The sequence below is a fragment of the Camponotus vicinus genome, unplaced genomic scaffold (assembly GCF_025532165.1).
Source record: "Camponotus vicinus isolate PSW18456_S1 unplaced genomic scaffold, iyCamVici1.0 SCAF_11, whole genome shotgun sequence".
Lineage (NCBI taxonomy): Eukaryota > Metazoa > Arthropoda > Insecta > Hymenoptera > Formicidae > Camponotus > Camponotus vicinus.
In genome coordinates, this window is record NW_028141947.1 from 13,845,386 (window position 1) to 13,860,020 (window position 14,635).

At 36.0% G+C, this 14,635-nt stretch overlaps 4 protein-coding genes across 5 annotated transcripts; 3 read left to right on the forward strand and 1 right to left on the reverse strand.

Moving 5' to 3' along the window:
• Nucleotides 1-159: 159 nt before the first annotated feature.
• Nucleotides 160-2,141, reverse strand: LOC145961402 (histone H2A). The gene has a single exon (XM_083081554.1). It carries the CDS (start codon nt 2,085-2,087, stop codon nt 1,713-1,715), a length of 375 nt encoding a protein of 124 aa, XP_082937680.1. The 5' UTR covers nt 2,088-2,141; the 3' UTR covers nt 160-1,712.
• A 189-nt stretch (nt 2,142-2,330) lies between these two features.
• Nucleotides 2,331-3,181, forward strand: LOC145961403 (histone H2B). Its single transcript, XM_083081555.1, has one exon. It carries the CDS (start codon nt 2,375-2,377, stop codon nt 2,744-2,746), a length of 372 nt encoding a protein of 123 aa, XP_082937681.1. The 5' UTR covers nt 2,331-2,374; the 3' UTR covers nt 2,747-3,181.
• A 196-nt stretch (nt 3,182-3,377) lies between these two features.
• On the forward strand, nt 3,378-5,349 carry LOC145961398 (endoplasmic reticulum-Golgi intermediate compartment protein 2). Its single transcript, XM_083081550.1, has 6 exons — nt 3,378-3,519; nt 3,588-3,760; nt 3,876-4,248; nt 4,343-4,593; nt 4,682-4,942; nt 5,019-5,349. The coding sequence occupies exons 2-6, from the start codon at nt 3,658-3,660 to the stop codon at nt 5,207-5,209; spliced, it is 1,179 nt and encodes a 392-aa protein (XP_082937676.1). The 5' UTR covers nt 3,378-3,519; nt 3,588-3,657; the 3' UTR covers nt 5,210-5,349.
• A 144-nt stretch (nt 5,350-5,493) lies between these two features.
• Nucleotides 5,494-10,474, forward strand: Dmap1 (DNA methyltransferase 1 associated protein 1). 2 transcript variants are annotated; one of them, XM_083081549.1, is made up of 6 exons: nt 5,494-6,356; nt 6,433-6,763; nt 6,844-6,985; nt 7,069-7,223; nt 7,330-7,443; nt 7,889-10,474. In XM_083081549.1, the coding sequence occupies exons 1-5, from the start codon at nt 5,800-5,802 to the stop codon at nt 7,432-7,434; spliced, it is 1,290 nt and encodes a 429-aa protein (XP_082937675.1). In that variant the 5' UTR covers nt 5,494-5,799; the 3' UTR covers nt 7,435-7,443; nt 7,889-10,474. The 2 variants fall into 2 exon arrangements, with proteins under 2 accessions (XP_082937675.1, XP_082937674.1); XM_083081548.1 differs by lacking the exon at nt 7,889-10,474 and having other exon boundaries at nt 7,330-7,614.
• Nucleotides 10,475-14,635: the final 4,161 nt, after the last annotated feature.

Genomic DNA, 14,635 nt, shown 5'->3' on the forward strand with positions numbered 1-14,635 from the left:
TAACAGATACCGCATATCTTTTATCAGTTTTCTTCTCTAGATACGAGTCACTTTTATCAATTCTTCTATCTCTTATCGTATAAGGATTGAAGTCATGAAATGTTAAAAATAAAATGTAGTATATTTCTCTATTATTATAAGATCAAATTTATTGAAAATTTATATTATAATATGTTCTTGTTTTATACGAAAATAAGATTATCATTATCATTAACATTTATATAAAGATAAAAATTTATATATTTTTGTTCTTTTTAATTGTCCCTAACACACATGTCCAAAAGATGTCCAGAGGTCATCGAGAGGACATCCAGAGGACATAAAATATCCTTTGGCTGTCCTCTAGATATTCTATGGACGTCTTTTGGACATGTGTGTTGTTAGGGGTATGATAACGTTCAAAGCAATTAAGTTTGTAATCTTTCTTTTTATAAACTGCGTTCAAAGCAATTAAGTTTGTAATCTTACTTTTCATAAACTGCATACACTCGATATCATTTTTAAATTTTATCTTTTACTTTCTAATATTTTTTGCAGTTTTTACAAGACTATATTTTTCAAAACGATCTATCATTGTTATTTTTCTATTCTCGGCTTGATATCGTTATTTATAAATATATATGCATACTCTATACTATTGCATATACTCTTATTATATATCGAGTTAATATTACTTATCGTTTATGAGAGATAAACACTTAGGACTCTGACGCAGAAAGATTTGCAAACTCGGTAAGTTCAAATTATGAAACGGGTAAATCTATTCGAAGTCAGTGTGTTAAGAAATAACTTTGTTCGAAGAAATAAAAGAATGTATCGAAAGTACTGAATTGATAAATTTATCTTTTTTTGAGTCTGCGCTTTCGAATGTTTAACACGAACGATGATAAGCAATAACTCAATATTCAAGACAAAAGATAATTGACAGGCACTCTCGTTTCAAAAAATAGTAAAAAGTGTAATAAAAGAAATACAATTTTCTAATTATTACCTGATTTATTGCAAATAAAATAACCATAATTTTTTCTAAGAGCCGTCTTTGATGACAATAATTATAAGTTTGCATTGTATGAAAAGTTAGAAATATTAATACCTTTTTTATTACATTTACATATTTGTCTATTGGATTCTGATATATTATTCTTGATATTAAATTTAGATTCTTTGTGCACGTGCACGTGTATGCATATATTAACATAAATAAAATACAACAAAGCATAATTAATAGAGAATTTTAAAACTTCTACTTTGTTCCACGTATAATCGATTCAATCATGCGCTGCTTTAAAATTTTGATTGCAATTTAATTGACACTTTTTAACCTATTCGCTTTAATACATAGTCAAAGTGTCACGTATAGTCTCTTTAATATTACAGAATCGTCACGACTCGTGACTCACGAGGTATTCGATAGCGCCAAAGAGTGCCTGCGGTCATTTTGGGAACTTCTTAAATGCACTCTTTCACTCTAGAATTATGCCTGTGTATCATTCTGTATTTTTATCATTTAATATAATTAAATAATTTAAAATAATAGTAGCATTTCAGGTGAGATTATGCTTTTCAAAAGAGAAGTGAAAATATTTAATAGAATAATACATGTCATTATGTTCATAAAAATTTCTAGTAAAAGAATTGCAAACGAGATATCCTTCGCATGAGGAATTGGTGGCCCTAAAAAGGGCCGTTTGTAGCCGACTGCCAATCTGTAGTTAAGCTTTCTTTTCAGTTTTCTTCGGCAACAGGACTGCTTGGATGTTCGGCAATACACCACCCTGAGCGATAGTAACGCCAGAGAGCAGTTTATTCAACTCCTCGTCATTACGGATGGCCAGTTGTAAATGCCTGGGGATGATCCTGGTCTTCTTATTATCGCGTGCAGCGTTTCCTGCCAACTCCAATACTTCCGCAGCGAGATATTCCATCACCGCGGCAAGATAGACAGGAGCACCGGCTCCAACGCGTTCAGCGTAATTTCCTTTACGCAAAAGTCTATGGATACGTCCCACGGGAAATTGTAATCCAGCGCGATTAGATCGCGACTTTGCCTTTCCCTTAGCCTTTCCGCCTTTTCCACGACCAGACATGATGATTTGCGATCAGCGAACAAGGTTCTTCTTCGATGCGAAGTGAGCAACGCTTCGATCAGTTGTGGAGCTCGTGCCCGCTTCGCCGACTATTTATACCACCCTGCGTTACGTCGCGCGTCCAATGGCGCGTCAGATACGTACGGCTGGCCGCAGCGCGCGATGTGATTGGTGCGCCGCCACTGCCCCTCTACTGTATATAAGGACCGCGTCTTGGACTTTTCGTCACTTTTCGAAGCTCCGTCTCTGCGACTGCTTGTACGAGTGCTTTACGAAAAACTTAAATCATGCCACCCAAAGCGAGCGGCAAGGCTGTGAAGAAAGCCGGAAAGGCTCAGAAGAACATTAGTAAGACCGATAAGAAAAAGAAGAGGAAGAGGAAGGAGAGTTATGCCATTTACATCTATAAAGTATTGAAACAAGTACATCCGGATACCGGAATCTCCAGCAAAGCTATGAGCATCATGAACAGCTTCGTCAACGATGTCTTCGAGCGTATCGCTGCCGAGGCATCTCGTTTGGCGCATTACAATAAGCGCTCGACAATTACCTCTCGGGAAATTCAGACTGCTGTAAGACTCCTGCTACCTGGAGAGTTGGCTAAACACGCTGTGAGTGAAGGCACCAAAGCCGTCACCAAGTACACCAGCTCCAAGTGAACAATTCCTCTCAAGACCACAACGGCCCTTATCAGGGCCCCAAGTTTATTTACATGTTGGCTATTCTCGCTTTAAATATTTTTATAGTAACAATACATAATTATGTATATTCGTAAAAAAACCATCCTTATTCATTTTGTACTGCAAAGTTTATGCAACTAATCTTAAAGATGTAAGACTAGTTTAGAAAACCGTAGGAAACATTCCCAACCATTTAAAAGAGAAAAATTATTTAAATATGTTAGTTTTGCACCTTAAATATAAATCGTAATAAATCCTATCAGAATTTATTGCGAAATTTATTAAAAAATAAAAGGGAAGATATTTTAAATATACGTTTTTCAAAATAAAATAAATTGGTTAGAAAATTATATATATATTTTTTTAATTTATGAATTTTATTTTGCTTTGTAAGATACTTTACGTATACACATATATATATCGAATAAAATTTGAGTGTTTTATGTAATATATTAATTTATATACGTAGTATTAATATATGAAATTAGGACTTTTAGCGTGCCTAAAATTTAATAATTAAGAAATTTCAATGTATGTAAAGTGGCGCCATCTTCCTGTAGAAAACGACCTTTGCTGTAATATTCGCTTCATATAGGTTTAACGTTCGTATCATATTTTATATTTCTCATGCGCGTACAATGTATCAATTGTATATGATATATATTTACATGTTGAAAATGTATTAAGTATCACGCCATTTTAATTAATTGATTCACGTGTACCGAATATGGTGATAAATACTAATTCTAAAGGTAAATATCGAATACACATGTTTAGACATGAATTTTCTGTAAGCACAGTGAATTAATGTTTCTTACAGATTAATGACGAATATGTGAGTGCTTTTAAATAATTTGTAAAAATTTGTATTTTGTATAAATATTATAAAAATGTTGAGACGACGACATGTCAATGTTAAGACAGTTAAGGAACTGGATGCATTTGCCAAAGTTCCCGAATTATACGTCGACAAAACTGCAGTGGGAGGAACATGTAAGTTAGCAAAAACTGACAATATATCTATATTAAATATTTGGATTTATTTTTAGGGAAAGTATTCTTCTTATCGACCTCAATTAATATTCTAAATAATTTTTTTTGGTTCCAGTTTCTATCTTTACAATGTTAATCATCGCATATTTGATAATAGCAGAAACGAGTTATTTTCTTGATAGCAGATTGCAATTCAAATTCGAACCTGATACTGAAATTGATGCAAAGTTGCAAATTAATATCGATATAACAGTGGCTATGCCATGTGGTCGTATTGGTGCTGATGTTTTAGATTCTACAAATCAAAATATGATAAGTTATGATACTTTAGAGGAAGAGGATACATGGTGGGAATTAACACCAGAGCAAAGAACACATTTTGAAGCTTTGAAGCACATGAATTCATATTTAAGAGAAGAATATCATGCTATTCATGAACTTCTTTGGAAATCCAATCAGATTACTCTTTACAGTGAAATGCCAATGCGGTATGTAAAATGGATTGTTGCTTGAGTAATTCTACAATATTAATTATTAAAAATTGTGAATATTTGTATAAATATATTATTTTATATTATTTAGGTCGCATAAACCAGACTATGCAACAAATGCTTGTCGTATTCATGGTAGTTTAATTGTGAATAAAGTCGCAGGAAATTTTCATGTAACTGCTGGGAAATCATTATCTTTGCCACGTGGTCATATACATATTTCTGCATATATGACGGATCAAGATTATAACTTCACTCATAGGATCAATAGATTTTCTTTCGGTGGACCGAGTCCAGGTATTGTGCATCCTCTTGAAGGTGATGAAAAGATAGCAGATAATAGTAAGTTTTGTGATTACAAGTTATTAGAAATAATAGTAAGAAACTCTGTATATATAATGGGTGATTTTAATGGGTGATTTTTTTCTAGACATGATGCTGTATCAATATTTTATTGAAGTTGTCCCTACTGATATTAGAACATTATTAAGTACATCTAAGACATACCAATACAGTGTTAAAGATCATCAAAGACCAATTGATCATCATAAGGGATCTCATGGGATACCAGGAATTTTTTTTAAATATGATATGAGTGCACTTAAGATAAAAGTAACTCAGGAACGTGATACCATTTTTCAATTTCTAGTGAAATTATGTGCTACTGTGGGCGGTATTTTTGTTACAAGTGGTAAATACAATGCAAACACAACAAATTTTCCAATAAGTGATGATATGCAATTTTTATCATTTCCAAATTTTTACAGGATTAGTTAAAAATATTGTACAAAGTTTTTGGTATATTGTGTACTGCAAGTTTTTAAACTCTGAAAAGAAAGCGGATCATCTTAGACCATCAATTTCATCACATTCCACAAATTATCGGGCTCCTGGTACAATAAATTTACTTGATGTCGCGGCCCCTCAAAGTATCGATATCATGTTGAAGCCTCAATAAAAAATTCGTGAGTGAATATTTCCTATGTGAGTGTGTGGAAGAAAATATAACATTAGAAATTATTATGATATTGATACATCCCAAGATATATGTATGTGATATCTCTCATGAAAGTGTGATTAAATATTTTAAACCTTTAATGTAGAAACTAATGAAATTCTTATTAATTTTCTAAAAAGTATGCGTATGAAAAAACTACAAAAAATTTGATTCAGAGGAGTGTTCACAAATTACATCGCATTGTGGTTCCATGAAATTTTCACTACATCTGTCTTATGATTGGCTTTTTAGATCCACCAATCAAATCCGTTTTCCAAAAGTTGATCACTTTACGGTGGTTTTCCGAACGCAGCTGATAGGTTCCTCAGTCAATCCACTATCCACTTGCATTACTCGATGCGGGTGTATTCGCGTGTGTTTATGTACATGCATGAAAAAATTATTTTCGAATAGTGATTTATAAGTTTTATGTTGCACAGTTGAGAAGATTAGGTGCTCGGGACACGGTGATGAAAAACAATATCAATTTCGTTTTGGTATATCGTTAAATATCTCGTAACAGAAACATAACCTTCAATCGAGCCGTCAGGATGGCAGATGTACGTGATATTTTGGACATCGAGGTGCCTACGACGGAACTTACGAAGGAGTCAATAATAGGTAGCGACAAGAAGAATCGCAAACGGTATGACTACAACAAAGTGCCAAAACGTCCTGAGGGTATGCATCGCGAGGTGTTTGCGCTCCTCTGCAAAGATAATAATGATGTACCACCGTTGTTCCCGACCGACACGGCGAAGGGATACAAACAAGTACGAGCCAAGCTTGGTATGAAAAAAGTGAGGCCGTGGAAATGGACACCGTTTACAAATCCGGCACGCACGGACGGTGCTGTCTTTCATCACTGGCGACGTGTTGCTGATGCCGGAAAGGAATATCCCTTTGCAAAATTCAACAAGAAAGTTCCTATTCCTACGTACACAAATGCGGAATATGTCCAGCATTTAGTGACCAATGGTTGGTCACGAGCAGAGACGGATCATTTGTTTGACTTGTGCCGGAGATTTGACCTTAGATTCATTATCATTAAGGATAGGTGGGATCGCACTAGATTTCTCGCAAGATCTGTAGAAGATTTAAAAGAGAGGTAAGCATGATGTATGTATATTTAATTCAGATGTATTTTCTTAGCATATGTTTGCAATTAATAGATAAATGCTTAGATATTACCAGGTGTGCGCTGCATTGACAAAGGCAAAATCCCACTCTGACAAGGTATATATTTTTGATGCGGAACATGAAAAGCGTAGAAAAGAGCAACTAAAAAAGTTGTTTGAACGTACTCCTGAACAAGTGGACGAGGAACAGACTCTACTTGCCGAGTTACGCAAGATTGAGCAGAGGAAAAAAGAGAGAGATAGGAAAACACAAGATTTGCAAAAATTAATTACAGCAGCTGATCATCAAGCAGATCCCAGAAAGAGTGAAAGAAAATCTTCCAAAAAAAGTAGCAGTTCTTCTAGGAATAGACCAAACAAAACTGATACTTCTCATGTAAGTGCAACAAAAAAATTTACTTTATATATAGTACATTCATTTATAAAGTGCTCATGTAATTTTTTAAAATTTTATAGGCAGTGGAATCAGCTGGAATTAAATTCCCTGATTTCAAAAATAGTGGTGTTACTCTTCGTTCTCAGAGAATCAAATTACCAAGTAGTCTTGGTCAAAAAAAGATGAAAGGCATCGAACAAATGCTAAATGAATTAAATTTAGGTAAAAACTACAGTTTATATTTTTTATATTGCATTTTTGTAAAGTTTTAAAATTAACCGATAAAACTGTTGCTTCTATTATAGAATTGAATCCACCACCAACGGAACAGATATGTCAGCAATTTAATGAACTACGTAGCGACATAGTTTTGCATTATGAATTGAGAAGCGCGTTGTCGACATGTGATTATGAATTACAGTCTTTAAGGCACCAATATGAAGCACTAGTACCAGGGAAGGTAATCGTCAAATATAATATTTTAAATAGACATAATTTCAAATAACATCGTTCGATAATGATTGATATTGAGTTTTACGTTTATCTGACGCATCTTTTTTTTTCAGACTTTAACAATACCAGCGGCACTCCTGCCAAAAACAGAACCTGAAATTAAAGCAGATATCATCGATGTGGTAGGATCGCCCAGCATGCCCAGTATTACTCATTAATTTCCAAAGGTATATCTATTTAAAAATTAATTATTCTTTTCCTCTGTAAATATCATTTTTCTATCTATTAGCGTGCCAATGATTTTCATACCAAAAATTACAGCATGCGACCCCTATTACAATGTATTATATATTACAATTTTTATCTTGTATTAAAAGAAATAAACAATTTAACCGCAATCGCGCGAATTTATAACATTTATATATATATATATATATATATATATATATATATATATATATATACATACATATATATATATATATATTTTATTAACATACCAATCGGTATGTAAGCTAGGTAAAGAAATAAAAACACATAGCGATGGTAATTACTTATATATCTGTGTATTTTTTATATTGTCGACAAAAAGTAACAATGTACGGTCAAACCGTATAATTTATCTACAACAATCTACAATAGATTACAATATGTTATTTTGTTTTTCTTAAGGGTACAAGGGATGTGACTGGGTGTAGAGAGGGAATATAAGATCGGGGGAAGGATGAAAGGAAGTGGGAAGAGGGGTGTTGAGAGTGTGAAGAGTGTTGGATGGTCGTCGATGCAGGCCTTTCTTCGTTCGTGCTCGCGTTACAGTCGACTCTTTAATCCTATAATAAATTACTCGGTAGCTCTCTAGCCGTACTTGGTACGGAATAATGCATGTATATCTGCGATAATAATCGATAAACCAGCGGTGTATCCCGCCTGTTTCCTGGCTGCTGCGTGTCGCCAGGATTCTCCCGATCAAAGTTAAGACGATGCAATCAGGCGGAATATCGTGACGGATTCTTCGCAAATGAACAGGACGCATCCACTCGTCTTGATACGCATGTCGACACTTTGATCGCTGTCATCCTAGCGACATAAGTCAGCTGTCTCATGTTTCGACGGTCGCATACCGGTCTGTGTTAAAGGAGATTTATCTTTCTTGAAGCAGCTGTTAACTGTCAAGTCGTATCGCGCATTCGAATCACCCTATAGTCGCGGACTAACAACAATGCGTTACGTTTTGAAACCTTATAAAAATTTACATCTCGGTATGACACGCGTTTCTTTTTTCTACGACGTTCTCTAGCTTATCTACTAAGTAGTAAACGCTATAAGAAAAATTTAAATGCGTATGTAACATCATCGTGCCGTTCGTGTATATGCTACGTACATCTTTGCGCGTACGGAATATATGTATCTGAATGTTTCCTTACGCGAAATATATGATGGATACCACTCGAGAGTTAGAGCTGCCTCGCGCGCGTAGAATCGCGTCAATCAGAGATTGACAGATGTATGTACGTTTGTATCGAATACGCGACCGTTTGAAGAAGATGCCGCTGTCCTTGACGTATTGTTCGATTTCTTAAAACGAGAGACTGAGACTTAACGATAAAGTTTACTGTCGGTGCACGGAACTTAAAATAATGGAACGGAGAGGTACATTAGTCGCCTCCTAGGAACGTTTTTACATACCGAACAGTCCAAGTAATCGTAAGGGGATATTCCGATCCAAGTCCGAAATTGAAAAATAAAATTATCGACGCTGTGTCGTCTAACGATCCTGTCCCGCAGGCATTTCAAACGCAACGAAATACTCTCGTTTGTCACGCAATTTCATTAATAACGACAATAATAACCATCTCTTGTGCCCGCTCTCGCGTGTCCTATGACAATATTATGCATTAATATATACGTATATACAATGGCGAGATGTAGGGGGAGCGCTCTGTTTTTTTTTTTTTTTAATTCTTCACCATAACAAGAGATGTGATCGACGTGCGAGGATCTTGGTAGGCTCGAGCACTCAAACGTGCTCCAATCCGATTTATTCACGCTACCGATTCATCGAACATCGTCCGATATTGTCGAGCCTTTAATCACCTCGAGCAATTAACATGCCGCGGTACAATAATGGATACGCCTATAACAATAATGTCGCAATAACCACGATCGTAGCATAATGATACCTAATCGTCCGCAATAGGGCATGTGCATGCAGAAAATAGAGCGCTGAGAGATGAGTCCATTGCGATATTTTTACTTATCCCTGCGCAATCTAATTTGCAAATTGTAATTGGATAAATAACTATAGATACGAGTATGTCCAGGTATGATTAAAAGAATCAGCGGTATTTTTTTTTATCGGTTTTATATATATCTCTGTTAATTAGAACGTTTATCGCATAACGTTCGCTCTCAAGTAGCTGAGAAGTAATTATTACTTTAAATCTCATAACGCGTTTTTATATACTCTCTGAAGATTATTTTTTTTTTACTTGTGTAATTATATAATGGTGATAACAACAACGGGGGATAAGAATAATTTTATAACGAAGTAAGAGAGAAATTTTACTAACGAAATGGGATATAAGAGAGCGGTATAACAGCATTGATATTTTATAATACGTTGATAAAACATCCCGACTCTCTCTCTCTTTCTCTCTCTCTCTTAGATATAATCGATTCTTTTCTCTCAGGAACTTTATAAAACGTTAATGCTAACAAAAATATTGCCAATTCTAAATACACTCAATTACACGGTCCAATTATTGCGTCGCGTTAAAACTTAAAAGAACAAGAGTTATTAGTATGAAAAAGGTACTCTCTCTCTCTCTCTCTCTCTCTCTCTTTTTTTTTGTAAAGATTAATGATGAAAAAAGAATCTATACTGCAAGTATCGCGATATATATGTGATAGAATCGAGCGAGACAAATAGAACTCGATCGTTGATTAACGTATCTTTGTTTTTGTTGAGTTTACTGAATAGTATGTGAGATAGATAGAATGTAAACTCTTGTTACTTGATTATTGTCGACTGTATATCAATAAATACTCGCGAATCAAAGTTTTGAAGAGTCAGAATACGCTTATATGATTATACAATATTCAGCGTTTAAGCGAGACCTTTGGGAACTTTGAAGAGAATCGTTCGCACGATTTCAATTTATCGCTATCGTAACGTTAGCGTTTCTTCCAACAATCGGTTTTTAACTGACTATTTAATATGCAATTAATATATAGTGTGGAAACTTGTCTCTCGAAGAGTATTCTAAATAAATGCCTACGTTAATTCGAATTGTTGTAATAACGCAGCTTCTTTTCTTCAATCGTTTTAAGTACTTTCTATTGCATGATGTAACATTGAAATCCAGGTAAAGAGTGACGTAGGCGAAGGTGTACCCTCGTAAGAATCGGATTTAATCACGCAATAAGTATTTCTACCGTTCGAGGCTGTTTACTCGCACTTTTTCTAGAGGAGCCACGCCGAGAAGATACACAGTCTCCTTCGGATAATTAGTAAGTAGAATTTTTTCACCACAAGACTTCGCAGGAACGCGTTGCCAAATGGCAAAAGTGGAGAAATGAGCGGTTAGCATTGTAAAGAGAGTAGTGCAAAACCGCGACAAGCCATATATGCCGTACTTTACTAAAGAGCATCAAAGAGCCCGCAGATAGCGCAATTTTCATCACGAACAAGTACGAGTGAGTTTATACAGACATCATCTCATTACGGCTTTGCCGTTTTAACGCATCGGTGACGACAGTTCATGTGTGTAAAAAAATTTCAGTTGTCAATAATGTCGTTCCTTTTATTTTAACTCGGAATAAACCATGCGTTATCGTGAAATTTTAACATCTGTCTCAATTGTCAGATTATTTCACAGGCATCACAAACGTAAAATAAATGGATGCGGAGAAAAATTTATATAAATATATTGTTGCAATTGTGTTGTTCAAATACTTTATATAATACTTTATATAAATTACAACTTAAATTCGAAAAATTATTACCACTTAATACTCGATCGTTGCCTAAAAGTATAAATTAGAATCTTTAATTAATCCAAGTCCTTAAATAAAAACTTGATTTTTAAAAATTGTCCGCGATACGTTAAACGGATTGCATCCTTCTTCCTCTCATATCTCCATTGTCAAAATTGATACTGCGAATTCTTATCGTAACAATTTGCATTAATAATGTATTTGTATGAATAAAAGTCCGTCAATAAGTTCCGTCACCGTTGTGGCTTTTCTCGCGACGAAAGCAAAAAAAGAAAGGGAATTAAATTGCGAAAAGATCGTGAGGGAAGCGTCGCGATTGGCGAGTAATTTGACTTAATTGTATATAGCATTAAGTATGTATACAGAATACGCGCATTTTTATTACATCCCTCTCGCTGTCACATTTGGACTCGCGCGTATATTTTAATACGTAGCGCCTCAAACGATCCTGCAACTGACCGGAAGAAATTTTTCGTCGTTAAAAGATTTCCTCTTTCTGCTTGTGTTTTTTTGCTTTTTTCGCATAACATGTAACATGAGAAATCGTAGTTTACTCGTTAAAGACATCCCTACACAACATGGCTACGATAATGCGTAATGGATATGTGCGCAAGTGCGTGTGACGAGGCTGACGGTAAGAGACGAAAGACTGCGAAGGTGGAGGAAGAGGAGAAAGAGGAAGAGGCCAGGGATCGCGAGGGTGGAGATGAAGTGTACGCACGTGCGCACATAGGCACACGTTTAAGGTATATGTATAGATTCTGTATATACTCAATCATTGATTTTCGTTAAGTAACTAGCTTCTTCGAGTATGTATATATATACACATAGATATATGTATATATACAGAACATATATATGTGAATATATATATATTTGCAATTAGGTAATAAGTAGTATATGCATTCAAATCGGAATTCGCACGAGTTTATTCTCTCTCTCTCTCTCTCTCTCTCTCTCTCTTTTCTCTCTTCCTTTCGCACTCTCAAGCGATCTCTCGAATTGTCACTCTCGCACACATTTTACACGCATCCCTCGAACAGGCTACAACTAGAGTGCCCTACCTATGCTACGGCGCTATGGTAGACAACAACAAGTAATATCATTATCCTAAAACTTCTGATCTTTATCATTTTCGCTTGTTCTACTTTCGTATCCGCGTATATATGCCGTAAAAATGTTGTATATAATAATATTAATATTGTTATATATTCTCTTCGTTCTTTTATTGCACACGCGGTGTCGTGCCCGTTGGCGCCAGCGCCGTAAGTCGGTCCGACTGATCCGCGCCCTTTCCCTCCCCCTCCACCCTCCGGACGCGGAAATCGTTGATCATTAAGGCGACGATCATTAGCAATGATCCTCCTAGGAGTGCTCCACTCGTCATCCTACCCTCCATCTCGGGCGTCAAATGAATTCGTCACGTTCGTCATCTGACGCACGAGCGGCGAAGCGGCCTGAACTCCCGACGCTGACCCCACGACTTCTCCTCAACATCAGCGTGTTTCTCTTTTTTTTTTTAAGGGTGTCTTTTTTTGTCCATCATGACTTTTTTTTTATGTTTGCGATTAGTTCCGTTATACGTCAAAGTCGTACTCTCGGTTACGCGACCTCTAATTTTAAGCTGAGATTCGTCCCGCGCGAACTTTCGAACGTGGTCGTTGACGCACCTTCATCTTCGGTCTCTCTCCTTGCCTCTGGTCGGGAAAATTGTCTTAGCGCACTTGCAGTCGCAAAGTGATGAATTTAACCGCGTCCTCTCGGGCGAAAAGCGATTTCGTCCGAACGCAACTCTCGTCACACGCGTAAAACGACCATTATGCCTCGGCCCCGATCCAAGTAACGCGTCGAAGACGTATCTTATGAACATCGAGAAACAAAATTTTTACCGTAATAAAAACGTCCAACTCGGAATCGTCGACGTAAACGTATATAACGCTAGGTATTTTACATATTTATATGTGGGTGTGTTGCGTATTTATATATTTATATATGTATATGCATATTTATTTTATATATATATATATATATTTATGTATATATTTATATTTCTTCTCGCTTCGCTCTTCGTTTTTCTAGCACTCTGTGGTGACCTAATTAATCTCGTAAGTCGTGATTTTTTACAACTACGCGTCGTATCCCGTAAATCTACTACTGCGGCGATGGACGGGGGTACAACCCTATATATATATATATGTATATATATATGCGGCGTTTTAATAAGAGATGACAATAATGAAATATATATCAAAAGAAAAGCCCGAGAGAAACGCGAGGTATACTCTCCCGAATTTACGTCACGTCCAACACGCTGATCGCCCAGAATCGCGAAAAATTGCATCTCTCGCCGTTCTTCCCCGATTCACGCGATTCGATGATCGACGATCCAGCGTTTATATCGAGACTCGTACGTTATAATACATATTTATATATAATCTGGTAATTATAGAAACTTTATAACGCGCTCGTATAACCTCATCTAATTATCTTACGACTTAAATTACTCACTAATAATACTACCAAGTAATCTCAGTTATCGTATAATCAACATTTTTCTCTTTGATATGTGCGTTCGCGCTTTGTCAATGCCAAGAAAATATTCGAAGCGTTCGATCTTGTTGGATCGTTCACAGCGTGCGTATTGTGTCCCTTTTTTATTCCGCTATATCCCGCGTTATTTTATATCCACGAGTATCGTAACTATTATATATCATGTCATTCGGCTGAAAGAACAGTGACGTTCTTATTATACACAATCGATTCGATGCGGAGAACAAATTTGTGTCACTCGGCCCTTTTAACGACTCGCCGAAATTTGAGGGATCGTTTTTGATCCTCGTCGCGTGCCCGGCTTTAATCTATCGACCTCTTGTCACGATGTAAAAATTCCTCTACGGTTCTCGAAAGCTACGTTAAAAAGTATGAAATCAACTAAACTCTTAACGTCGCTTAAAGTCTAGTTTGGAGCGTTTTTGCGAGCGCGCGACGGGTTCCGTATCCGTATAAAAGATAACAGCTATCGTCAACTCTAAACGGTACAACGTATTGTGCATTCACATCAAAATATAAAAGGACCTAACGGATCATATATATATGTATAACAATAATTTCTTTATCCTTTCCCACACGAATAAAAGTCTCGAAAGCCACCTTTGGAAAAATGAAGCGTTTGTAAAAAATATAATTGTATTTCAAAAGGATTTTACGAGAGAGACGCGCGTCCTTATAAATTAAGAAGCATCTATCGGATACTGATTATACTGTTTCGGGTTGAATGCACCAACTAGTAAAAACTTGTTTCCGTTCTCCTTCTCTTTCACGTAAATTTATCCCTTGTGTAGGGTTGGCATCGATGCATTGCGTTTTAGACTTGACAAATTTGCCGGACAAACCGAAACAATTTTCATCTTTCGAAAACACACT

Coding starts and splice junctions, on each gene's coding strand:
- LOC145961403 (XM_083081555.1), top strand. CDS start 2,375: ATGCCACCCAAAGCGAGCGGCAAGGCTGTGAAGAAAGCCGGAAAGGCT.
- LOC145961402 (XM_083081554.1), bottom strand. CDS start 2,087: ATGTCTGGTCGTGGAAAAGGCGGAAAGGCTAAGGGAAAGGCAAAGTCG.
- LOC145961398 (XM_083081550.1), top strand. CDS start 3,658: ATGTTGAGACGACGACATGTCAATGTTAAGACAGTTAAGGAACTGGAT. Junction 3,761..3,875: donor AACTGCAGTGGGAGGAACAT/GTAAGTTAGCAA, acceptor TTTTGGTTCCAG/TTTCTATCTTTACAATGTTA. Junction 4,943..5,018: donor CGGTATTTTTGTTACAAGTG/GTAAATACAATG, acceptor AAATTTTTACAG/GATTAGTTAAAAATATTGTA.
- Dmap1 (XM_083081549.1), top strand. CDS start 5,800: ATGGCAGATGTACGTGATATTTTGGACATCGAGGTGCCTACGACGGAA. Junction 6,357..6,432: donor GTAGAAGATTTAAAAGAGAG/GTAAGCATGATG, acceptor ATAAATGCTTAG/ATATTACCAGGTGTGCGCTG. Junction 6,986..7,068: donor GCTAAATGAATTAAATTTAG/GTAAAAACTACA, acceptor CTTCTATTATAG/AATTGAATCCACCACCAACG.